At 42.8% G+C, this 25,129-nt stretch overlaps 1 protein-coding gene across 2 annotated transcripts in view; it reads right to left on the bottom strand.

Moving 5' to 3' along the window:
• Window positions 1-19,234, bottom strand: part of APPL2 (adaptor protein, phosphotyrosine interacting with PH domain and leucine zipper 2) — a gene marked incomplete at both ends in the record, with an annotated part of 40,405 nt that extends 21,171 nt beyond the window's left edge. The window contains 8 exons of one of the 2 annotated variants that reach the window (XM_084256256.1): window positions 19-165; window positions 1,167-1,243; window positions 1,360-1,401; window positions 3,092-3,179; window positions 4,163-4,234; window positions 5,074-5,133; window positions 12,952-13,050; window positions 19,181-19,234. In XM_084256256.1, the coding sequence (XP_084112382.1) occupies window positions 19-165; window positions 1,167-1,243; window positions 1,360-1,401; window positions 3,092-3,179; window positions 4,163-4,234; window positions 5,074-5,133; window positions 12,952-13,050; window positions 19,181-19,234 (639 nt within the window). The remainder of the gene's footprint in view (window positions 1-18; window positions 166-1,166; window positions 1,244-1,359; window positions 1,402-3,091; window positions 3,180-4,162; window positions 4,235-5,073; window positions 5,134-12,951; window positions 13,051-19,180) is intronic. The other variant, XM_084256257.1, reaches the window with a different exon arrangement.
• Window positions 19,235-25,129: the final 5,895 nt, after the last annotated feature.

Raw genomic sequence — 25,129 nt, 5'->3', positions numbered from 1 at the left:
TGGAAGGGTCTGCCTTACCTGTCCTTGGGTAAAGCCTATCATGGGCTCCATCACGGCCATACGCTTTGAGTACTGCAGTATGTTGAGAGCCCGGTAATAATGAAGGGCCGAGGAGTGCTGCTTCTGCCGTGCAGCTGCCACCTCTTTAACAACTTCATTCTTCACCTGAGCAAGAGGTGAAAGGAAAACTTGAGGTTATCTAGTTGCCATGGTAATTCTGTAAGAGCATGCAACTTCAAAACATCTGTTTATTTACAAGAACCATTTCTGTGCAAATATAATAAAACTAGGTAAGGTTTCACCTCAAATTTTTTAAACATCCAAATTAAAAACACCAAAGTAACAGAATTTCAGTGCTTGTGAAGTGGCACTAAGGTGAAACCAATACTTCTGTGAGCAGCATTATGACATGCTCCAGTCAGCCTGGAAAACAATATGGTAGGTAGTATGACCGTCAGCCGTATATATTTTGGTTTATTCATAAGGTTGTATCCCAAGGAAGTCATGTAATAGAAGTAAAAAGTTAATGAAAATATTCAATATTATGTATAATAAAGTGAGCTTAAAAAATCAGTCAAAGAGGGCCTCCCCGGTGGTGCAGTGGTTGAGCGCTGGGTTGCGAAGCTGCCTGTAGTCTTTGCAGCGCCGGTTCGATCCTCGGCTGCTCCCTGGCCACAGGAGGAGGGTCCCACATGGTGCGCAGACCTCTCCTGCCGCCCGCTGCTCCCCTCAGCAGTGTACCTCAGTCCTTCTGCCTGCTCTGCTCCCTTCTCTGGCTCTGTGAATTGTCTCCCCCTCCCGTGCTTCTGACTATACCCAGTGCTTGTATAAATAAATAAGTAAATCTTTAAAAAAAAAAAAAAAAAAAAAAAAATCAGTCAAAGAAAAGGAATTGAAGTAACCTGAGGCTGTGAGTCTGATTACTATATGAGGTAGCAAGTATAAGCTAAAATCCTGCCTGAAAATTCTACCACAGTTCCAAGATGGTGTTCATTAACCAGTGTGAAAAGCTAGAATATGAAAGGGAGGTCTATTTAGGAGACTCAGAATAAATATTTTTTAAATTATGAAAAAAAATCATGAACACACCCTCAATACTATGAATTAACAAGAGGAAATGAAAAGGAGCTTAAGTGGCAAGCAACATCTAAGGTAGACAGTCTTACCTTTTCATTCTCCTTTTTTTTAGGAAGCCTGCTATATTTTGCCATTGCGATGTCATGCTCTAAAAATAAAGAGACATTTTAGCACCCAGATGGGCTGAAAGGCAAAAACATTTATTCAGTGTCTCTGCCCACAGACAAACTAAACTCACATGCATCACTAAACCCACGTACCAAGAACAGAGGACATGCCTACCATTGCTGGCGAGTCCAAAACGATCCTTTAAGGTGCTTACTTCTGCACAAGAGAAAGTAAACATTTCAGAGCAAGAAAATTAAGACACGCCACACTACAGTCTATGAATTCCCAAGAAAATAAAAGTTTATGTGTAGAAGGCTTTGCCAACACTCCCTCAAGTGCTCAGCCATTGCTGGTGGCTGGGAAGCCTGGTCTCAACGGAGCTTGTGGCTTTAGCTACACCCTCTCAGGGACCCTGACGGCCATGCAGCCAGTCCTCTCCAGACAGCATTCGAGGTCTGTGAGGGAGAGGACTGGACACATAGGCCGAAGGAATGGTGGTCAGGTACTATTCATCGCGACCTCGAGTATAAACATAAGCTCTGATTTTTCAGCCTGAAGTAGAGAATTTTAATCTATCTTTCCTCAGAATGCCGACTATACCCAGAACCTAGAAATGTCCTATTGTTGCCATTTTACCACCCGGTAAAGTCACCAGTAGCATATTGAAACCACTGTGGCTTCATGGTAGGATTTCAAGTCAGGTAATGTGATGCATCCATTTCTCTTTTTTTTTCTTCAGGATTACATGTGGTACTTGAGGCCTTTTATGGTTCCAGATGAATATCAATATTTTTGTTCAATTTTTGGAAAGCATATGTTAGTATACTGATGAGGACTGTGTTGTATGGCTTCTGGTAAGATAGTCATTTTGATCATGTTGAGCCTTCCCATCCATGAGCATGGAATGTCTTTCCATCTCCTTATGTCCTCACGTATATCCTTTAGTCAAGTCTTGAGTTTACAGTGTTAAATCCATCATGTCCTTGGTTAATTCTGAGCTATCTGCTTTTTCTAAGTGTTCTGGAATGGAATTTTCTTCATTTCTCTTCTCATTCATCACATGTAAAAATGCAACAGCTTATTGTGTTTTTGTAACTGGCACGTTTCTGGATTCATCCATTGTTGCTAATAGCTCTTTGATAGAATCTTTAAGGTTTTCTATATAGTATAGTGTCACATCCTCTGCAAGTAACAGTTGCACTACATTTCCTTCCGGATTTCTTTTATTTCCTATTGTTGTCTGATGGCTCTAAATACTTAGTTATCTCTCAAAACCCAGTTCAGAGATAACCCTTTCCAGGAAACCTTCCCAGGCAACCTGTCCCCAAAAGGGTAATCATGTTTTTCTATGTGCTGACTCTATTTCTTGTATACCTCTATCCTGCTGCCCTCATCATCACATATTACAATGATGTGTTTCCAAGACTGTTTTCTTATTAGCTGTGACCTCCTTTAGGTGAGCCAAAAATACAGAGGGGATTCATTAAAAGTTAGCTATTTGAGGGCCTCCCTGGTGGCGCAAGGGGTTAAGCACCACACTGTGAAGCAATCCACAGCCTCTGCAGCATGAGATCGATCCCCAGCCAGCCAGGGAGAAACCCACATGGTAAGGCAGACCCCTCCTGTCTCGCCCGCTGCTCCCCTCAGCAGTGTATTTCAGTCAGTCTGCCTGTTCTGCTCCCCACTCTGTCTCTGGTGAATCCTCTCACCCCCCACACCTCTGGCCTGTACCCCAGCTCTTATATACATAAATAAATATATCTTTAAAAAAAAAAAAGTTAGCTATTTGAACTACTCAAAAAAAGGTGGGAGGCATTTGTCAATGACCCACACACTGAAAAAAATTTTAATATAGGAAGAATCACTATTAAACAATATTTTGAAGATAACTGGCACTGAACTTTACCTGTAAGATCCATTTCTCGAAATTGAATAATAGGGAGAACCATTGTGTCTGCCAAATGTTTAGCCAGTTCTGTATGGAGAACATTAAGCTGAAAGAAAGAGAAATCTATTGAAGAAAATCACATCCACTATCACTGACATTGCCTTTTTTCACCAAGAGATCACGCTAAACACTTTTGTGTTGTTGAAGAGCTCAGTCAGATGTTGTAGCAAATAAATACCCTTCATAAAGCAGTCAACAATACAGGCCTAGAGGTAGTAAGCACTAACTGCAAGGTTGCAAGGTTCTAACTGATGGGGGCATCAGTCAAACTTACTCAAGGTCCAGAGGTATTGTTTGTTTCGGTGTAAACTGTGGTTCTTAGCCTCAATCTGAGACACACCTGCCTGTGTGGAGAGCACCTTGATGTGCACGCAGTGGGCACAGCTCACTGTCAGTGGGGCACACAGATCACCGTGACCCCAGGCCACAATGAGCTCTGTCACCTTCAGAGGGGGCTGAAATCACACTCGAAATACAGGCCTACTGGGTACCTACTAACCCACGGCCAGCTGTGGTCCTGGGAATCACTCTGGACAGAGAATGCTTCCTACCAAAACTACTCAGCCAAATTTCAGGTGCGTCTTTTCTTTGGAAAAAAAGACCTGACCTTTCTAAGAACAAGAGGACTGTGTTCAATGTGGTCCTCCCTACCAGATTGCTTTAAAACTTCAGTCTTTCTCCCCTTCTACCTCAGGGCCTTACTAACTCCTGTCGACTTAAAAAATGGTCTAGGTAGAAGAAATAAAACTATTCCCATCAGCACTACCATTTTTAAACACATTTTATGTGCCAGTTTTCTATGTTTTATAGCATTTAAAACATCTCATCCACTCTGCGAGTTGGGTACTATTCATTTTCCAGACAGGCAGATAAATCTCCCATTCCAGACAGCAAATAAGTAGCAGGACTAGGCTTTTTAATCCCAGGCTACTGGGACATTTAAGTAGCTATCTCAAAATGGAAAGTGGGTCACAATAAAAAAAAAAAAAAAAAAGAATCAAACCACATTTTGTTCAGTTGCACTCTTACCTTATCCACCACTTTGGAAAAACAGTGGAGTGTAGAAATTACTTCTTCATCACCTTTTCCAAGGGCAAAATTCTAAGACCAAAGAATGAAAAAGCCAGGGGTTAACTGGGTGTTAACTAAGGAGCTCAGCATTACAGCATCCTCCCACCACACACTGCCCTCCACCTCACTGCCTTTCTCCCAATACCTGACAAGTATGAAAGCGCAGAAAACCAGAGCTTTCCCCTTACTGCCAGCACTGCACGTGACTGCCCTCTCTGCGCGATTCCTTCTTTGGCCTTCACCCTTTAGCTAGACACCATGGCATCGTGGGGCTTATTTCCTAGAATGTTAGTAGTGACTCACTTGCAGATGAACCCTCAAGGATAGCTAATTACATCTGTGGGTTATCAGAACAAATGATAAAAACTTTGGCTAGTAACTGGTTAGAATTTACCAGTGGGAAGGAAAGGGCAAGACAAAAGAAAAGGGAGGGAGGAAAGGAGGCATAAAGGCAGGAGGGAGGAAGACAGAGAAGAAGAGAGAGAAGGGAGAGAGGAAAGGAGGGAGGGAGCTTCTAAGAATTCCTTTATAAGAATTCAATGTAAGGGCCTCCCCGGTGGCGCAGTGGTTGAGCGCTGGGCTACGAAGCTGCCCGTAGCCTCTGCAATGTTGGTTCTATCCCCAGCCACCGGCAAGGGTCCCACATGGCGCGCAGACCTCTCCTGCAGCACCCGCTGCTCCCCTCAGCAGTGTATTTCGTCAGTCTGCCTGTTCTGCTCTCTGCTCTGGCTCTGGTGAATTCTCTCACCCTCCCGCGCTTCTGACTGTACCCAGTGCCCGTATAAATAAATAAATAAATCTTAAAAAAAAAAAAGAATTCAATGTAAGAGAGTCCAGAACACAGAATCGGCACATAAATATCCAGTTACCCGTTTTTCATATGCCAGCAGTTGCTTAGAAAGCTGTTGAGTGGCCAGGGACATTTCATTCTGCAAGGGAAAGAGAAAAGCAAGATTTGTCCACTGCATGTACAGAAACTGAAATATGAAATATAAAATAGGGCAAATGCCGCCTCAGAGAATCCCTTAAAAGTAATGTGTAAGTCTATAAAATAGTAAAATATCTTGCTCAGAAATTAAAAGGTTAAAGCTTGCTTCCTCCCCACATACCCTAATAATTTACAGATTGCTGCTCCTTCTGGTCATTCAGTGGGGAAACACATGTAGAAGGCAACAGACAGACAAACAGACATGATCTCTTGTGCTCACAGGGTTTGTTGAAGAAGCAGACATCAAAACATAGTTGCAATCATGCTGAGAAATGACAGGGAAATACTGTGTGAAGAGCTGTGTGTCGGAGGATCTAAATGTTAAGGAAGACAGTCTCAAAATCCCTGGAGATAGCAATGGAGACAAGCTTTCCAGAAAGAGGGAACATGTGGGGAAAATGCATCACAAAAATGTGAAAAACAAAAAGTCTGTCTGAAGAACTATAAAAGACAAAGTAGCAAAAAGTGAAGGACATGAGGTGAGAAGGTGTGGCACTATGGCTGAGCAACAGCGTGCAGGCCTCCATGGCCCATTCACTCTAAGTGCAACGGGGTTTACGCTGCACTGTGGCTTTGTGAGACAGTCGGCGAGGATGAGAATGATGATGACACAGATGAACAGCTGCAACGCCCAGGGAGGGCCATTTTGTGCCGTTTCCTCTTCTCTTACTCCTTTACTTTCAACTACACAGTTCACCATGATGTGCTCAGCCTAGAAAACATGTCTTACATTTTCAGGACTCAATTAAGGCTTCCCTTCAGATTCAGGGCTCTTCTTAAGAAAGGAGCAGATCCCCAGGGTCTGACCTGGGCCAGGGATGAGGAGTGGACACTGGTCTGCCATGGCCTTGGCCTCCACTTCCTTTCTAATTCTCCCAGGTTAGAGGTGAGGTGTAAACTCTGCAGAAGCTGGTTTTATTTTTCATGATCCTCTTTTGCAAGACCCATCAGAGCCCAAGCCCACTTTCCTTGGCTCTTTGCAGACAAATGGCAACCTGTTTCGACTTCCTTCATCTGCCCAAGGAACAGGCCAGGCCCTGACATGTGACTCTCCCCCTTTTCTTCAGAAAAAGTCAGGTGAATATAATGAAAGTTCCTGAATTATGCATCTTGCTGGGGTGCTACCCCTTTCAAAAATACCCAGAGCTGGCAGCCACCTAGCAAAGTGGCAGACAAACCAAGACTTCCACAGCACACCATCCCACACTTAAGAGATGGGCGTTCAACAGTTCCCAGTGCACACAGTGCACACAGTCTCTCAATAAACGTTTGATGAAAAGGGCCTCCCCGGTGGCGCAGCGGTTGAGCGCTGGGTTGCGAAGTTGCCCACAGCCTCTGCAGCGTCGGTTCGATCCCTGGCTGCTCCCCGGCCACCAGAGGAGGGTCCCACATGGCGCGCAGACCTCTCCTGCTGCCCGCTGCTCCCCTCAGCAGTGTACTTCGGTCCTTCTGCCTGCTCTGCTCCCCACTCTGGCTCTGGTGAATTCTCTCACCCTCTCGCGCTTCTGACTGTACCCAGTGCTTGTATAAATAAATAAATAAAAATAAATAAATCTTTAAAAAAAAAAAAATTAAAAAAAAAAAAAAACGTTTGATGAATGAATGAACAAACAAGGGTAAGAGAGTCATCCAAATTTAAATAGTAGCCAGAATCATGGTGTAAGGCGGGAAATACTTCCTAGCCACAAGGAAGCAGTACAACGGGGGGTGGAGGGGAGGGCAATAAAACACAAAAGTTAGACCAGGGATGAAGCAGTTGGCCAGGAAATACTGCCAAATGACCATCTTCCATGGTGCTACTTTAAAGATCAGTGTGCACGGGAACAACAGCCTTAGCCACAGACACTGGGCCGCTAACCCTGCCGGGTCAGACAATCTCTTGCTTCTCATTTCTGAGTTCTCAGTGGGTTTTTGTTCAAGCTACCTTGGCATCTGCTGGGGCAGCATCATGTGGACTCTGAATTGCAGATCCATAGAATCTCTTAACAATAGCAGCAAACATTCACAGAGCACTTAATTCACAGTAGGCACCACTATAAGTGCCTTCAATATGCTATTTCACTGGATTCTGACAACCCTGCGAGGCAGGTTTTAATTACAAACTTACATTTACAGATGAAGAAACTGAGGAACAGAGAGGTTAAGCCATTTGCGCAAGACTATAACATAACTCAGTAGCAAGGCTGGGATGTCAATCGAGCTCTGTCCAATTCTAAAAAACACTACTCTCTGTTGTGCTAGGAGATAAGAGCTGAGAAGGCCGATACTCTACACTAGAGTTGACAAAGTTTTCTTGTAAGTGGCTAGATAGTAATTCTTTTTGGCTTGGGGAACATATGGTCTCTGTCACAGCTACTCAACTGGCTGATGTGGCATGAAAATAGACATAAACAATACAATAAGTAGCTTCATTGCAACTAAACTTTGCTTACAAAAATCAGAGGCCAGTAGGGCCACAAATTGCTGATCTTGATTTAAACACTATGTCTCAAAAGACCCACTCTTCTGTTCTACCTCCCTCAAGATGTTCTGCATTAGGCTAAAATATTTCAGATTCAAGAAACATTTTTACCTTATTAAGTCATTCTTTTCTTAATCTTAGCTAAATCTACAATATTACTCCTTCCATATCTGTATCCTTTAGAGGCTGATCAACAGATATGACAACCACCCTTCATGCCTTCAAAATAAGCAGGAACCCACAGGCTACTTGGATTCTTCTCTAGAGCTGATTGGCAAGGGTTGTAAAGTCATGGAAACACCTGCCAGGGAGCTGCCAGTGTCAGATAACACCCTAGTCAATGGTGAGGATGAGGGGTCACTCACAGAATGCCAATGGAGCTCAGAAAGGGGGTACAACATACAATAGTTGCTTCCCAAAACTTCTGTGTACAACAAGACTGTGCCAGGTCTCTTCTAGAAAGACCTTCTGCAAATAAGCTGTGTACTTTCAGATGTACATGACTTCAGGCTACAAGATTCTATTCCAACAATACAATTCACTGGGAACAAATCGTACAAAAAGACCTGTCACTTACCCTAAAAGAAATGAATCTTTCCTGTCTGGGCACATTACATGAAAAGCCTTTTGAACTAGACCAAATTTAACTTTACTTACACTTAATCCACTTACTGTACACAAAATTTTTATGAAATGCTTTACCAACCTCAGCTAATTAATGCACACCCTGTGAGGCACGCCCATACACTTATCTCTGCAACAAGACTTGCAAAACTGGAGCTTGGACAGAGAGTAAATATTAGTAATGACAACAATAGAACTAGCTGCTAATATTTATTGAGTCTTTTGTAGTTACTTGACATTTCTGTTGAGCATTTTTCATATATTAGCACTTTTAGTCCTTCAAAGGAAGGTGGGTACTATTATTATCCTCATTTTATAAATGAGGAGACTAAGGTTTAAAAAAGATGGGGGGCGGGAGGGGAGGGATTGGGGTCAGAATGGGGGGATTGCAATTGTATGGGGAATATAAAAATAAAATTTATTAATTAAAAAAAATAAAAAAAATAAAAAAGATAACACCTTTCTAAAACTGTACAACTACTAACTGGAAAGGCAAAGACTTGCCTTCAATTCAGAACTACTGGACTCAAAACCTAAAGCCTGAGCTCTCAACACTGCTGTTCTGATCCTGAGTCAAAACTGCATCTAGTTAGTACTCAGTGGGCAGAATTGCAGGGCCTACAGACTGGATCATAGATCTCATACTTTTCTAGCTACAGTCCAATAAAAGAGGCTGTCTAAAATTTAAGTTCAAAATGGAGTCCCCATGAGTAAGACTCCTTTGAAATTCTGGAATAGTTCTCTGGCTACTGATAAGAATCCTACAAAAGATAACCAGGGTTTACTGATGATATCCCCTATGTTAGACAGAATCTCCCAAGGCTGTGACCAAGGCAGAAAGCGAATCCTAAAGGAAAGCTTTTGACAAAGGAATGTTTGTTTTAAGGGGACACAGAGCACTAAATAACTGCAACTGTCACCCAGAGCTATGTGCGGATGGCAGCATCCATGGTGCGCAGGAATGCAGAGGGGCAGGGGCAGAGAAAACCCACCAGAATCAAAATCACAAAAGTCATCTGCTTCCACCTACAACAAATATTTGGCCAGAAACATTGCCTAAAGTCAAGCAGCTGCAAGTCTCACTCATCCCAGTGCTTTGCGCACAGCTGGGCTCAGGCACATATGGGAGAAGGCAGGGCCAGGAGGCACACAGGGTGGAATGCTCTGTCTGGGGCATTCTTGTAAAGTCCACTTTTAAAGATTCTTTTTTTTTACTTGTAGCCTCTTTAGAAAAGAAACAAGTATATGCATTAAAAGTGAAACTTGGACATATTTAACTATAAGTATACAGCTGCATCTATGCAGATGCTGTGGGCATTTTAAACATATTTAGCCAATAATTTGAGAGATGGCAGCTCTTTTGAAGTAACCCATTCCTGCTTTGCTAATGCATAAGAAATGCATATAACTTCACTTTATGTAGGTGACCCACAAAGGAATACTAAGAGTCCACCATGTGCAAAGGCAGAAAGGCACATCTGATATTAAGAGACCAGAAGTGACTCCAGGGACTACGGTAAAATGCTGCAAAGAGCTCACCAACTATAGCTTATGCTTGTATTTCAGCCAAATTTTTTTTTTTAATTTCCCCAAATCAGCCACAGTCAGCAAAACTGCTCACAGACCTTTCCTCTACTTTTCCTTCTCTTCCTCTTTCTAAAACTAAGATCTGAAGTTATTCTCTACATCAGAATCCAGAAATTTGCCATGTGATCTGATTTAAAATATCTTTTATGAATATTTGTTACTGATCAGCAGCATACCCTAGTTTTTAAAATAATGAAAAACTACATAATGCTAAGTGCCCCTGTTTTTAAAAATGAAATTATAAAACTATATTAATCTAATTCAATATGTCTAGATATAAAGTACTTAAGGAGGGTCTCCTCTGGTGGCACAGTGGTTGAGCGCTGGGCTGCGAGGCTGCCCACAGCCTGTGCAGCACTGGTTTGATTCCCGGCTGTCAGTGAGGGTACCACATGGCATGACAGACCTCTCCTGCCGCGCCTGCTGCTACCCTTAGCAGTGTATTTTGTCAGTCTGCCTGTTCTGTTCCCTGCTCTGCCTCTGGTGAATTCTCTCACCCTCCCGTGCCTCTGACTGTACCTAGTGCTTGTATAAATAAATAAATAAATCTTTAAAAAAATAAAATAAAGTATTTAAGGAGCATGAAATAAAACAAGGAAAACAACTTAGATAAAAACATTGACAGAGTGTGTATACAAACAGATACACACACCCCACAAACTGAACAGAAAGGAGTCAGGAAGATTTTTTTTCTTTTTTTTTAAAAGACTTATTATTTATTCATACAAGAACTGGGGTATAGACCAGAGGTGTGGGGGGTGAGAGGATTTACCAGAGACAGAGTGGGGAACAGAACAGGCAGATTGACTGAAATACACTGCTGAGGGGAGCAGCAGGCGAGACAGGAGAGGTCTGCTGTGCCATGTGGGTAGCTCCCTGGCTGGGGATAGGTTGTGTCTTAACCCCTTGTGCCACCAGGGAGGCCCAGGAAAATTTTCTTAACTAAAATGAATCAAAGCCATGCCCATGACCCAGCTGACTTAAATGCCACGGGCATGGCTTGCATCTGTGCTGCACTGGGGCAGCACGGGCCAGACTATCTCATTAGCCTCTGCGCCAGGAAATCCCAAGGCAGGCGGCAGGGTTTCTCACTCGCAGGAGAGACCATGTGATGATCATGTGGTGTGAATTAAAAGCAGTTACAGCCTCTTGGAATGCAAGACCCACTTAATTTTGGCAAAATGTAGCTCTCTGGCTCAAAAGCAAAAACCGCCTAAGAGAGTGTTTGGATATCTCCAAGCAAATGATTCCAGCAGACATGGAAAGGCAGAATAGAGATGTTGGGAGTGGCAGACACAGTACTTAATTAAGTCTTGGGGTTCTTAAGCCTTTTACAGGAGAGAAATCATTTAAGGACAAGAGTCAAGTGAATAAACAGCAAGCAAGTTCAGGTATACATTCAGAGAAACACATTCTGTTTTCTTCAATTTTGTGTATTTGGGAAAAAACAAAAACATAAAAAACAGTTTTAAAAAAACTGCCAAGGTACATCCTCCATTTCTGAATGTCTTACCAAAACAAGCAAAATCACAAATGAGCACCATTTGTTTAGTTGTTAAAATTAGTTCTAAAGAATAAGGTGCACTTGCGTAACACTGTATAGTTGCAAATCTGTATCTTCCACCTGAACTCTGGATCTAAGCCTTCAACAAGGTCTCTTTCCCTACTTCATGTCCAAGGACATCTCAAAACCAGCCTTTCAAGAAAGAGTTAGGATTAGCAAGCCTACCCCCAGCCCCCCGCTGTTCTACTTTCTGGTTCTCCTGACTACCTGCCCTGCCATTCAAGTCAAAGACCTGGGCATCATCAGTTTTCATTTATCCTTCACTCACACATGACCCTTTCGCCTTCAAACAACACCAATCCACCTCCCAAATACCTCAGAAATTAATCCAGTTCTTTCATTTCTACTGCCACACTCCTAGTTCAGAACACATATAATTTAAGAGTCTGGGCTTTGGCTTCTGCCTTGCTCTGCCATTTATTAGAGGGGAGACCTTAGAGAAGTTACTCATCATCAAAATTCTTATATCTCCTGACCTATAAATGAGTATAATAACTATACTCACCTCATAGAAATAACCAATGTTAAAAGCGCCAAAGCTGGGCCAGGAAGCTAGTATACAATCACAAAATCTCAACTGTCAAAACTCTTCTGAGTGCTCAGCACAATTTCTCTGGATTAGGTGACTCTCCTCTAACATTATCTTGGTAATTATTTTGTTTGTGTCCCAGTTATCAGCAATTCATGGCAAGGACGGACACACACACACACACACACACACACACACACAACTGTCCACATGTCATGAATAAATGACTAATAAAACAACGGGGATAATAAATAATTATATATGAATATTAACATACTACTGGATGCGGTCTTTGTTAAAAGATCAATGAGAAAATGAAACAATGACATGTACAGGTTTAAGTTAGCAAGGAATCAATAATGAAAAGCATTTGTTCCCATAATATTTCAATGTATAACATAATGAATTTTACTTTCAAGTAACTCACAAGTTTTCTCTTAGAAAGTAACATACATGAGCACTTCCTGATCTTGGAAAGATTCACTTTTGCTACTCAACAATTTATTTTCCTGGTTTTGCAAGTCAGAGATATTTGTTCCTCTAAAGAAGCCTCACAGTAGTTTCAGAACTATGATTCAAGTCTTTTCAGATGAATTAACTTGAAAAAAACATCTCAACTTGCCTATACTGACATCGAAGACCGCCCATTCTTGAGAAAGACAACGAGCACGTCATGTCTTTGAATACTGAAACCACTCATTCACAAGTAAGAAGGAGAGACTCAAATGTTTTCCTGTGGGGTTGAATTAAAAAAAATTTTTTTGATAGCAGTTATGTGGTTCCTCTCTACTGACTCTCCAGTTACAGGAAAATGACCTCTTTAAGCAATGAAAACAAACTGTCCTCAGCTTTTTGAGGGGAACAGAATGAGAAAAGCAATTGTGATTTTTATTTCAAAATGCTAAATAGTGTGGTTCTGACTCAAATCTCTTCACCCCCTGAGAGTTGAAGGAGTCCCATTCAGCTCCTCTCCAGGTGAGGGACAGGACAATACCTGAGCTCCGTAGACACGCTGCATGGCCTGCAGCAGCTGGTTGGTGTAATCTGTGAGAGTGCAGGCATCTTCTTCAAACACACTCAGTAAAGAGCGAGTCTGCAAGAAAAGAGGTCAGTGGTTATTTTTAAGTGGAAAAACTACAAAGGAGGCAGAACTCATACCCACACATGAAATGGGGAGGGAAGGTGTCTGTTTGGGGCTTTCTTCTTTTACTGATAATACTAGGACGTGCTGATTCCTGGAGCTATAAATTAGAACTCCTTTGCTAATTTGTTAAGAGTACAGTGTGTGGGCAAATTCAATACAATTTGAGGATCTAGGTCAGAGAGGAAAGTCAGTTTTTTAGAGATTAAGACTCAACAGTTATTAGCTGTCCTGTCTTTAGCCCTTCCCTAAGTATCAGTGGGTTCACTCCATTAAAAAAAGTGGGCAGCCTCTCCCTTCCCATCCATAAACTGAACCCAACATTGGGCCTATCTGTGCACCTGGGGTGTGTTTACCCAGCATGCCTCATGCCAGCTATTAACCACCTGTCTGTTTTTCTGCACTCCTGGACATCTTACAGGAGTGTGTCATTATTTCCTCTTAAGGTACTATAATTAATTCCTGTGTCTTTCGTCATAGTTTATTCAACCATTTTTCAAACTGATGGCCAGGAAATTTTGTGCATTCTGGACCTACCACTAGTAGATCTGGGCTCAAAACCCAAATAGCAACTTGTAAGAATGTTCTCCCCATTCTTTTTGGGAAGACTGGCTAGCCAGTGCTCTGAAAGCAACCGGGCCATGTCATTAGACGGAAGAGGTATTCCCTATTGTTTTCATGCAGAATCTTGACACATGCTAAGCACAAAAGAAATATGTATCTATTGGGTGGTGTCTGAAGAGGTTTCAAGGCATCACATAAGACACCATATCTACTCAAGGAACTTTCATTAAGGTGTCTAGTATGGTAGGAATTTAAAATACTCTCTTACAAAGGAGAGTATTTTAGGTAGGAGGGGATCTCTGTTTCAGAAAACAAAACAAAAAAACCTCAATAGAAAGGAAAATCATAGAAATCCCTTTAATAAGCTGACATCAAGGGATTTTATAAACAATCCACTAAGGTTCATTATTTCCCTGCAAATGAATTTCCGTTCCTTTTTTCTTCTGATTTTACAGTTCCCCTAAGAAACCCCAATGAACTGCAACGGGAACAGGGAGCTGGGGTATCAATGCTTGGTTTTGTTTTACAAACTCTGGCGCACTTTAGACCTCACCAGCTTACCCTGCTTTTGCCCAGGGTCTTTCAAGGCTGAAAATACATCCTCTGAGACCAATGTATTCTCTTCAGTAGCAATCTTTATCAACAGCAGAACCAGAACACGACAAATAAGAAAGCCGTAAGACAGGTATCTAAAAAGCTTTCAATGACAGCAAAACATCGTAGACGCATACAGTAATTTGTGTTAAAACAAAGTTCTTCAAAACTTTTAAATTAAAATCCACACTACAGCAACACCATTACCTACAGTTATTCATAAATGTAATGGAATAGTAGGGAACTTTTTTTGTACTCGGGCTGCCAGTGGTATAGGCGCCACCAACACTGATTATGATTCTGGTAACTTTCTTTGCTGTAATTACTATGTCTAGGGGAATGGGAAGGAAGAGAGTGATACGACTGGATTGATGACACTTAATTTTCAAATTACAACTTATAGGGGCCTCCCTGATGGTGCAGGGGTTAAAGGCAGCACTATCAAGCTATCGACAGCCACTGCAGCACGAGTTCAATCCCCAGCCAGGGAGAAACCCACATGGTGCAGCAGGCCTCTCCTGCTCCTGTCTCACCCACTGCTCCCCTCAGCAGTGTATTTCTAGATGTCTATTCTGTTCCCCGCTCTGTCTCTGGTGACTCCTCCACCCCCCACACCTCCAGCTTACACCACAGTTCTTGTATGCATAAATAAATAAATCTTAAAAAAAATAAAATAAAATACTACTTATATCCAGTTATTGAGTCTCAATAACTCTCAACAGTAAAATAGAATGGACAATGAAAGTTTCAATGAAGAGAGCGCTTGTGCAAATGTCCTCCACAGAGAGAATGGAAAAACTAAAACTACCATGTTATGTGAAGACCAGCTATGCATTACTTCATTTAGTCCTTCCAACAACTTTATGAGGCAGATACCATAGGTTACATTCACTCCATTTTATAGATGATGAACCTGAGACTCATCAAAGTTAAGCAACTTGCTCCACCTCCAACGATGGCTGGGCAGCAGCAGGACAGGCTGTAAATCTAGGTCTGGCTGGTAGCAATGGCCAGCTTCCTCGGCTGCAGAAGACTGCATGTGTCACCCCCAGGGTGGACCTCATCAGTGGCCACACTCTCTGATCCTCAGTCCACTGTACTGCATGGAGGCAGGACAGAGGCTGCCTAGAGCTGGCTCTTGTTTAGTTATGCTACAGTCACGGTCTCACCTGTGAGAACTGCCAAAGAACTACATCACAAATATCTCCTTCTTGATACTCAGGACATGTGTACCATGACTCCCAGAAGAGCTCGCAGGAAAATTCCACTCTTTCCTCTCTAATTTAACTAGGCCAACTTCACTCCCGGAAAAAAAACAACAAAACTCAACTATTTCAGATAGTGATTTGATAGGTTTATCAGCTCCACATCTGTTCAAGCTTAGAATAGGAACGTTCTCAAAAAATAAAGAAGGTATGAGACTAACGACCAGGCAAAGGTAAACCAGTTGCTGAAAATTCCACAAAAAGGTCAGAAAGGTGGTATGTATGTCGCTTCCAGAGATAATAACATCAACCATTTATATAACTCCTATGACATACATAGAGGTACTTTATATACATTATTCATTCTTCATAATAATTCCACTAAATAGCTATTTTAATTCTAATTTTGTCAAAACACAAGTTTAGAAAAGTTGAATAACTCACACATGGTAAATTACTCTGCATCACCAAGTCACAGAATCAAGATTTCAGTTCCATCCTTTCTCTACAACCCTACATTCTTAGAAGTATGCCTGGCCAGAAAAACAAACCAAAAACCTTGGATATAACCTTAGTGCCTTATAGTCCCTCCATCTTAGAGTAAGAAACTGGATGTTATCTCATAAAATATTCCTAGACATTTTTTCACTCTCAAGAATAGCATCCCGTTGCATAATTGCACAATTTCAATAGCTGAGTGTTTAAAATGTATGTGTGTAAGTATGTCTGTCTATATTAAAGCAAAAAGCAATTAAACTTCTTATACCCACAGTTTGGCTAAGGAAGAAAACTGTCTCAGTTGAAGAGAACCTACCTAAAGGAAAATGTATTATTAAAAAAAGAACAGCAAACCCCTCCACATGAAGACAAAACCACAAGGTTTTGTTTTGAGAGATCCTGAATAAAGAAAGGCTTGATCTGGTTGGTGAGTGCTGTTTCCAGCTGGGCCACTAGCCGCATAATCGCAGAACTAAGTGTTTGATTTCTTCGTGCATTAGTTGTGCCAACTGCAATGGAAACCAAAAAAAAAAATCAAATAAATCTGCAGCAATAATGCTTCTTGTGTTCACCTTAACTCAAAAACATACTTCTTACAAGAAAGAGAATGCGCCCCCAAAGAAATATGAGCTACAGCAGCTTAAAGCTACATTTTTCTTCCTATCACAGCAGTATTCACAATGCTGGAATGGCTACTTTTCTTATCTATCCCCTGGAACAGACTGTGAAGCACTGGCAGGCAGGCAGAGGCTCACAAACGGCAATGCAAACAAGCATCTTAATCCCTATAACATTCTGCCTCTCGTATATCTAAGGTAACCAGAAGTATTAAGTGCAGGCCCACAGACTAGTCTTACAATGCACTGCTCAGCACTGGGAACTAAAAGGGAAGACATGAACAGATCTGGCTAAGGTTAGTCAACTACTATTCAGCTCTTCTTGGGTCACTGACTTCAAATACAAAAGCTTTTGTGTTCATTTAATGAATCGGTGCAACCAGGTTACTGCAGCAATCGTCATAACTACTCTACATTAAACTAGAGGAAACAAACAACAGATGATTTCTTAAGACCATTTCCTTTTAGTGTCACCGATGACAGAAAAGCCAGGTGTTAGGTAGCAGGGGTGGACAACATAGGCAGACTGTTCCAACCCAGGCTCTGCCACTTGATTATCTTGGCAAGTTACATAACTGCCCAGCTATGCTAATTTTAATGGAGGGCCAACTTCAAAAGATTGTTGGGAGAATTATGTGTTAGTATATGTAATACATTAAGAATAGTACCTGGCACATGGAAAAATGCATGTTTGATATAGATAGTTGCTATCGTTTTATTCTTTGCACAAAAAAATGACAGAGTTGGGTTAGATTCCTTCCAGGTCCAGGTCTGAGTCTTAGGAGTAAAGTTACATTGGGCACATGCCACATACAGCAGTTCTAAATAAATACGCCCTGGTGATTATCAAAGAACTTCTTGGAAGTAGCTTCTGTTCAACCTCACCAAGACCGTTCCATTGAGAGGAACAAAGAGTAGGAATGATAATGTCTCTAAGTCTCTTCTTCCACATACAAGTTCAATGTCATATACCATGCATTTGACAGAAATTTAAGCTTCCAGGCACCTCACACATAATCAGCTCCATGTCCTCAATCTGCACATGTGAAAACTGAGCTGTCACAAGGTGGGATAGGGACTGGCTCCCATCACGTGACAAGTCCGTGGGAGAGCCAGCATTAGGACCCAGGACTCCTGACTTTTATGCCAATCCCCTGTTCTCTTCCTCTCAGCAAGCGAATCCTGCAGCCCACTCGGAAATAGTGCATATTCATTTATGTGAGAGCCGAAAGTTCAGAATGTGACTTATCGGAGAGGGCAATATGGAGAATCAGTGCAATCTCTCTAAGCTGGCTCAGCCATCGCCATACTCACTTAGGAAAGCAATATATCCTTGTATCTCAGTTTCTCCAATTACAAAGCAAAAGGAAACGGTTCAAAATGGTATTGTTTGAAATTCGACATTATTATCTTTAGACCCCACACAAGAGAAGCGAGGCTAGACAAAATGACTTCTACCAGGGACTTTGGTGCCATTAAAATACCAGAAGTCTATAGAGACTTCAAAGAAGCCTTTGAAGAGTCAGTTTTAACAAAAATTAACAACTTGCTTACAGTTTCTTACTTGCCTACATAAGGAAGACCATAAAGAACAGGGCACCAGCAGCCAAGCACACAACCCTTTTGACCACTTATTCTGAAGGGAATAGATAAAAAGTTGGTGCAGGCAAGTTCATCAGAAAAAAGATTATCCAGGCAGGTACAATTCACTAAGAAGAAAAAGAAACAATCAAAAAGGGGGTGTGGGGGGCTAAGTAATAGGAAACAGGTTAACCTTAATCTAATTTTTTTAGAGTTGAGCCACTAGGGACTAAAGAGATATATAACCCAGGGAAGCAGGGCCAGGGGAATAGATGTGAAGCTAGGGAAATTTAATGAAGAACAAAAGCTCTCTGGGGAAAGGAGCACTGAATTACAAACTAATGTCACTCTGCACCATTTGCTATATTTACACACCACCTTTCATCTGCAGGGCTCAAAGGACTAGATGCACATCTCAGACGTGCTGATGAAGTTCCCCCGCGACAGCAGTGGGGCAGGTGTGCTGCATTTTCTTTTCACAAATGGGAAAACAGTGCCCAGGGAAGACCTGGCACCGCTGGAAAAGAGATCCAGCTTCTGCCTTCCATGCTGGTTTTAAACCCACCAGGTCCCTCAGAGGCAGCAGGGGCAGCGATAAAATACGATGGAGCTTGACAGTCTGATAACAACTTTAAAGGCACTGCCTCATTTCATTCTAACAACTCCGTGAGGCCGGAACAATTCTTCCTTATTTAACAGCTGACAAAAGTGAACCCAAGAAGTGAGGTGATTTGCCTGGGAGCTCAGCTGCAGTTTAGGCCGGCAGCCTTCCTTATGGTTGAGTTTGGAAAGGGGTCAAGACACAAAGACTCCGGACTGGGGCACAGGGGGGAAGAGGGGTCCCCCTGGGTTCTGCAGCTCGGCCAGGAGAGTGGCCCCCCTGGAGCGCCCCGGGTTTTGCTGTCCCGCCGGGCGCCCCCTCCTCGCCCCCGAGGGTCCCAGCAAACTCCCGGGCTCCACCCGAGCCGGAGGGGCCTCCGCGGCCTCAGCCCTCGCGAGGGGGACCTGAGCGGCGGGAGGTACCTGCGGGCTGTCCTGCAACGCCTCCTCTAGCAGGAGCTCGTCCACGACGGGCATGGTGCCGAGCGGCGGGGCCGAGGGCGACGGGAGGGCGGAGGGAAGCGCGGCGGCCGAGGGTGCTCCGGGCTCCGGCGACGAGGCGGACGCTCCGTGCCGCGACACCCCCACGCGCCCGCGCCAGCCAGGGGCCGCCCTCAGCCGGCCCGCCCGCCGCCGGCCCTCCTCCCGGCCCAGCCTCCGGCCCAGCCGCATCAACAGGAAGTGTGGCGAGCGCCCGGGCCGGACACCGGAAGTGTGGCGAGCGCCCGGGCTGGACACCGGAAGTGTGGAGACCCCACTTCCGTCGCGCCCACGCTACGCCCACCCCGCAGGCCCTGCGGCCCTAACCCCCGGGAGCCCGTCCCGCGTGGAGGACCCGGATGCTGATGCCAGCCAGGGCTTATAAAGTCCAGGGCGCGGACCTGCAGGGCGGAGAGATAAAGTTTGATCTGCTTGTGACTACCCAGAAAACTTGAGATGGAGCTAGGAGGGAATAGATTTTTTTTCATTTCTTTTTTTTTTCATTTTTTTAAACATCATTTTTCATTTTTGAGCAATATTTGCTTCCCCCTGCCCCTTCAGGTGTAGTCCCCATAGTTTCCTTCACCAGTGCACCCATGGATTTTGCCTCTGTGACTCTCCCCACCCCTTTATTTTATTTTATTTTTTTTCTTTTTGTCTGCCCCCCCCCTCAGGTGTAGTCCCCATAGAACTTCCTCCACCAAATCAGAGCTTCTTAATGTTGCCCCAAACACTTGTCTTAGTCTATGACAAATCCTTTATTTTATTTTTATTTATTTTCCATTTTTTAAACGTAGTGCTTTTATCTCACATTGTTGGTAATTTTTGGACAGTGTATGATTTCTCCTCTCATCATAATTCTCCCACCACAAATCATTTGAACTGATCTCGGAAAAAAGAAAAAATTCACAAAACAGTTTTTCTCTTAGGGCTGAGTTCTTCTCTAGTAGGAAATTGATGTGGGTTTTTGGATTCATTACAAATAACCATATTTTTTTCATGAAAATGGGAGTCAGTATAAAATGGCCCTCACACATTTTATACTGTCTCCCCATCCCTTTAAAACTGAAAGACCACCCTGTACTTCTCACACCACTTTTTCTAGATATGTCTGTGTCCACTCAGCAGAAGGGTCACCTTCATCTAGAAAAAATTAGGTCATCGAGTCATCTGTGATATTCAGAAATAAGCATTTTGGAAGCCACAACTTTTTGATTTGGGTAATATTAAGGGCTCATCCTTGTGGTTTGTTGTGTTTTGTTGTGTTTTTTAGGACTGGAAGGGGTAGATGATCTAGTTCAGTTATTGTCATTTAGAGACAAGAAAATGGAATGCAGAGAATGAAGTGAAAGTTTATGAAAAGGAGAGGACGAAGAGCAGGAAGAGGGAGCAATGGGGAAAGACTGGTCAGTGGAATTTCACAGCTTTTTAGATTAAAGGGAAGGATTTTACGAATCACGTTTCTCTGATAGGACACGTCACTAAAATCCATAGGACTAATACGATAAAATGCAAATTATATGTTCTACAGAAACACCTAAGTCACAGTCCGCAAACACCTGATCGCGTGCTATTTTATCTCTTGAAAATGTCAAGCCGTCATTCTCAGTTCTAGCCTGACCAAAACTTCCCCTATTTTATCACCTCCGGGGGAAACCTTTGGCATCCTTTCCCCCACTTGTTATTTCTTCTCTTTGGGAAGACTCATGCTCACACCATACTTCTTCCTTTTCCTGTATTTTCTATCAAATACCTTTGAATTAACTTCACCTCATCCAGTCTGGGCACCTCTCCTGACTGAAAGCCTCTTCCACAAGATTAGACTCAAGCTCCTCTTTCCCTCTTTGGTCACGCCAATCCCCCTCCTCTAAACACATCTTCACCATGTCATCCAGCAAGTTCTATTCTGTAGTGATTTTTCTTTGTGTAGGTCTCATTCCCTCTGTAAACAGCAAACCTCTCATGGTGTGTTATCTTCCTTTTATTCTGAATAAAATGCATGCTTATTGCTATGACATGCTCATCCCTTCAAATGCTTTCTAATTATTTAAGGGAAATTTTCTCATCCTTCCATCTTCCTTTGTCCCACCCTTCCATCCAATTGGAAACACAGGTTATTGATCACGGACAGACGGTATTTATCCTCCTGATTATAAGATTGTGCCAAAGGGAAAAGATGCATACATTTAAACTTGAAAATGGATGCAAAAGGAGACAGTGCCCTACAGAACCATTCCTTCAAAGGTCTCAGAAATCCCCTTGAAAATCATATTTTTCATATGCCATCTCATCTCCCAGTCAAAGATGCATGTCTCTGTCTTATCAGGTTTGGTATCTCTAGAGTGCTCACTTCTGCAAAGCAGAAAGGTTTCATTTACTAACTCAAGCCAAATATATATGACCACTTTATAAATTTATTGGAGGAGGGAGGGAACAGAGGAAATCCACACTATAATAATAAAAGTATACAATTTAATTAACAGCAAAAGAGGGGAAAGTCAGAAACCTCTTGGCAAAGTTTGTAAGACTGGTGTGCGGAGTTGGGGGGTGGGGTTCAGAGAGCATCCGGTGTGTTCCATCAGAGGGAGGGGAATGCAACTTCTCCAGGTGAGTCCCTGGCAGCTCTCTCCAAACTTTGGAAGAGGCTTCAGAATTATGGACTCAGAGTCCATAAGCATTCATATTGCTCAAATTTGGAGCCTATGTTTATACCACTTTTCAGTGTTTTATCAGTGATTTTGGTGGGGCTCCTCAGCAGTCAGGATTTTATCCTTGCTTTCCCTATGTCTGTTTATCAGTATCTTGTAAACAAGTGGTTGCTTTGTTTTGATCATTTAAATCTCAATTGTCACCTCCCACCCTTGTCATCTGTCAGAAGTATTATGTCAGTACACATAATATCTGAATCAGTCAGGATCGTTAAAAATATCAATATTACGTCCTCAAGCACCTGTATTTTAAACATGTTTTTACACAGTGCCATTTTCTATATATTACCTCTACATTTTGGGCTGAACAACCTTAGTGGGATTTCTTGGAAGTTAAGAACCATTTATAACATTGTTTTTGCAGGGAAAATGCATGCCAAATTCAAAACAACTAAGTTACAAAACCAACGCTCAGAATACAGCACATTTGCAGATTGTTAATCTAGTTCACTTCCTTTGTTAATTCATCCATTTCACAAATACAGACAGCTCAATGTTCAGCACTGTTTCTCCCACTTATTTTGTTGCCTTTATTATGACTCTCACTTAAATTCCAAAGCCAAACATCCTCCTCTTGAATAGATTTCAAACATCCAACCAACCGTATCTGAAATCCCTGAGCAACTGTGAGGTTGATATAGAAGGAACAAATATAGACAATTTGGAGTTGCCATGTCCTCTGGGGAAGGAAAGGATGGACTCTATGGGACTGTAATCTTTTACCCATTGGAGACAAACTAGGAGAAAGACACAATGAAAAACAAGTGCTTGGGAGGGTGGGTTAGAGAAAACCTGAGGCTTTGAGAATGAAACAGAAAAGTGGGAGGGAGAAAGGTGCCTGTTTTGGAAGATGCTGAGCCAACTGTAGAGTATGGCATACATGTGGTCCGCACGTTGAAATTCTTTCCTCTGTCTGCAATGCCATTACTGCTTCTTTGTCTGATAAACCCAACCACAACCTTCAAGCCCCAGCATGATGTGAATTTCTTGGTGAAGACTTCATTCACTCCTACACCCTCAAACAAAAATAAATCTTCCTTTCCTTCAGTATGCTTTGGAAACACTTGGAAAATTCTAGAATAATATTTGCCTCTATTCATTCCCACCCTTCCAACTAGAGTAAGCAAGAACTCTGTCTCTTGTTTATTTCTGTAATTATAGTGCCTGGTACATTACCTTGCATAAAAAAGCAGTCAGTCACTTGAAAAATACTCATTAAAATGTAGTTATTATAACATATATGATTAGTACTCAAGAGTTTAAAAAGTGATATCGCAAATCTCATTTTCATTTGATACCACGATGCTGTGAGTTTTTTTATTTTTTTTATTTTTTTTTATTTTTTTATTTTTTCCTCTCAGTCTTAAAATTTTCTTCAAAGAAAGTGAGTTTTTTTATTCCTTCATTCACTACTTAGTACCTACCATGTGCCAGACTCTCCTCCAGAATCTAAGGATATAGCCTCAGACAAACAGACATTCTTGCCCTACCTAATGCAGCTTATGCTGTAATAGGTAGATAACAGTGAACAAACACAGATTGGTAAACAAAAGATAACATCTACGAAAGGAAGAGAGGATAATAGGATGTGGGGTAATCAGAAAGGTTCCTTGGAGGTGGCCAATATTTGTGCTGAGAATTGCGCAATGAAGCAGATGAGCCAAGCCTGAGTGGAAGAGCAGGTGCAAAGGCCCTGAGGCCTACACATGCGGGCACATGCTCACCACTCTGAGGAAGAACAGAAAGGCCAGTGGAACTGGACTAGAGTGAAGCAGGGAGGAATGGGAGGAGATGAGATTGAAGAGGTACCAAGCACCAGATCACAAAGACTCTCAAGTCTGTGATTGGTGGAATTGGTGCCCTTTTTAAAATATGACAGGAACAGGGCCTCCCCGGTGGTGCAGCGGTTGAGCACTGGGTTGCGAAGCTGCCCGCAGCCTCTGCAGCGCCGGTTCGATACCCGGCTGCTCCCCGGCCACCGGAGGAGGATCCCACATGGCGCGCAGACCTCTCCTGCCGCCCGCTGCTCCCCTCAGCAGTGTACTTCAGTCCTTCTGCCTGCTCTGCTCCCCGCTCTGGCTCTGGTGAATTCTCTCACCCTCCCGCGCTTCTGACTGTACCCAGTGCATGTATAAACAAAAAAACAAAACAAAACAAAAAAAAAAACAACAAATAAATAAAAGCATGCCTCTATAAAAAAAAAATAAAATAAAATATGACAGGAACAGCAGTTGAGCACTGGGTTGCGAGGCTGCCCGCAGCCTCTGCATCACCGGTTCAATCCCCGGCTGCCAGGCGAAGGTCCCACATGGCGCGCAGACCTCTCCTGCCACGCCTGCTGCTCCCCTCAGCAGTGTATTTCGTCACTCTGCCTGTTCTACTGTCCGCTCTGGCTCTGGTGAATTCTCTCACCCTCCCGTGCTTCTGACTGTACCTAGTGCTTGTATAAATAAATAAATAAATCTTTAAAAATAAAATATGACAGGAAGCCATTTAAATGTAAGCAACTGAGTGACAAGGTCTGATATCTATTTTTTTTTTAATAGAGGCATGTTTTTTATTTATTTGTTTGTTTGTTTGTTTTGTTTATACAAGCACTGGGTACAGTCAGAAGAGCGGGAGGGTGAGAGAATTCACCAGAGCCAGAGCGGGGAGCAGAGCAGGCAGACTGACGAAATACACTGCTGAGGGGAGCAGCGGGCATGGCAGGAGAGGTCTGCGCGCCATGTGGGACCCTCCTCTGGTGGCCGGGGAGCAGCCGGGGATCGAACCGGCACCGCAGAGGCCGCGGGCAGCTTCGTAACCCAGTGCTCAACCGCTGTGCCACGGAGGAGGCCCTGATATTTATTTTTAAAGAATACCTCTGGGCTGAGGAAGCCATTGCAATTATTTGATTTCAAGATTTCAAGGTCTAGGTCAAGGTCTAGTGGTAGAAATTGTGAGAAGGAATTGAAATCTGGACATTTTTGATAGTAGATCTGACATAATATGCTGGGTGAGAAAGAAAGTAAGTGGGTAAATGGTTCTGTGATTTATTGAAATGGGAAAACTAGGAAAGAACAGGTTGGTGGAGTTGACCTCAAGTGTTGTCTTCAGGTCACTGCATTTGAGATGTCTTTCTGAAAATGAAAGTGTCATGTGGTTACTTGGATATACCACTTCGGAGTTTGAAGGAGAGACTGGA

The sequence above is a fragment of the Talpa europaea genome (genome assembly GCF_964194135.1).
Source record: "Talpa europaea genome assembly, chromosome: 15".
In the NCBI taxonomy this organism is placed as follows: Eukaryota; Metazoa; Chordata; class Mammalia; order Eulipotyphla; family Talpidae; genus Talpa; species Talpa europaea.
Note: the sequence above shows the minus strand (reverse complement) of the source record. Positions and strands in the feature narration are given on the sequence as shown.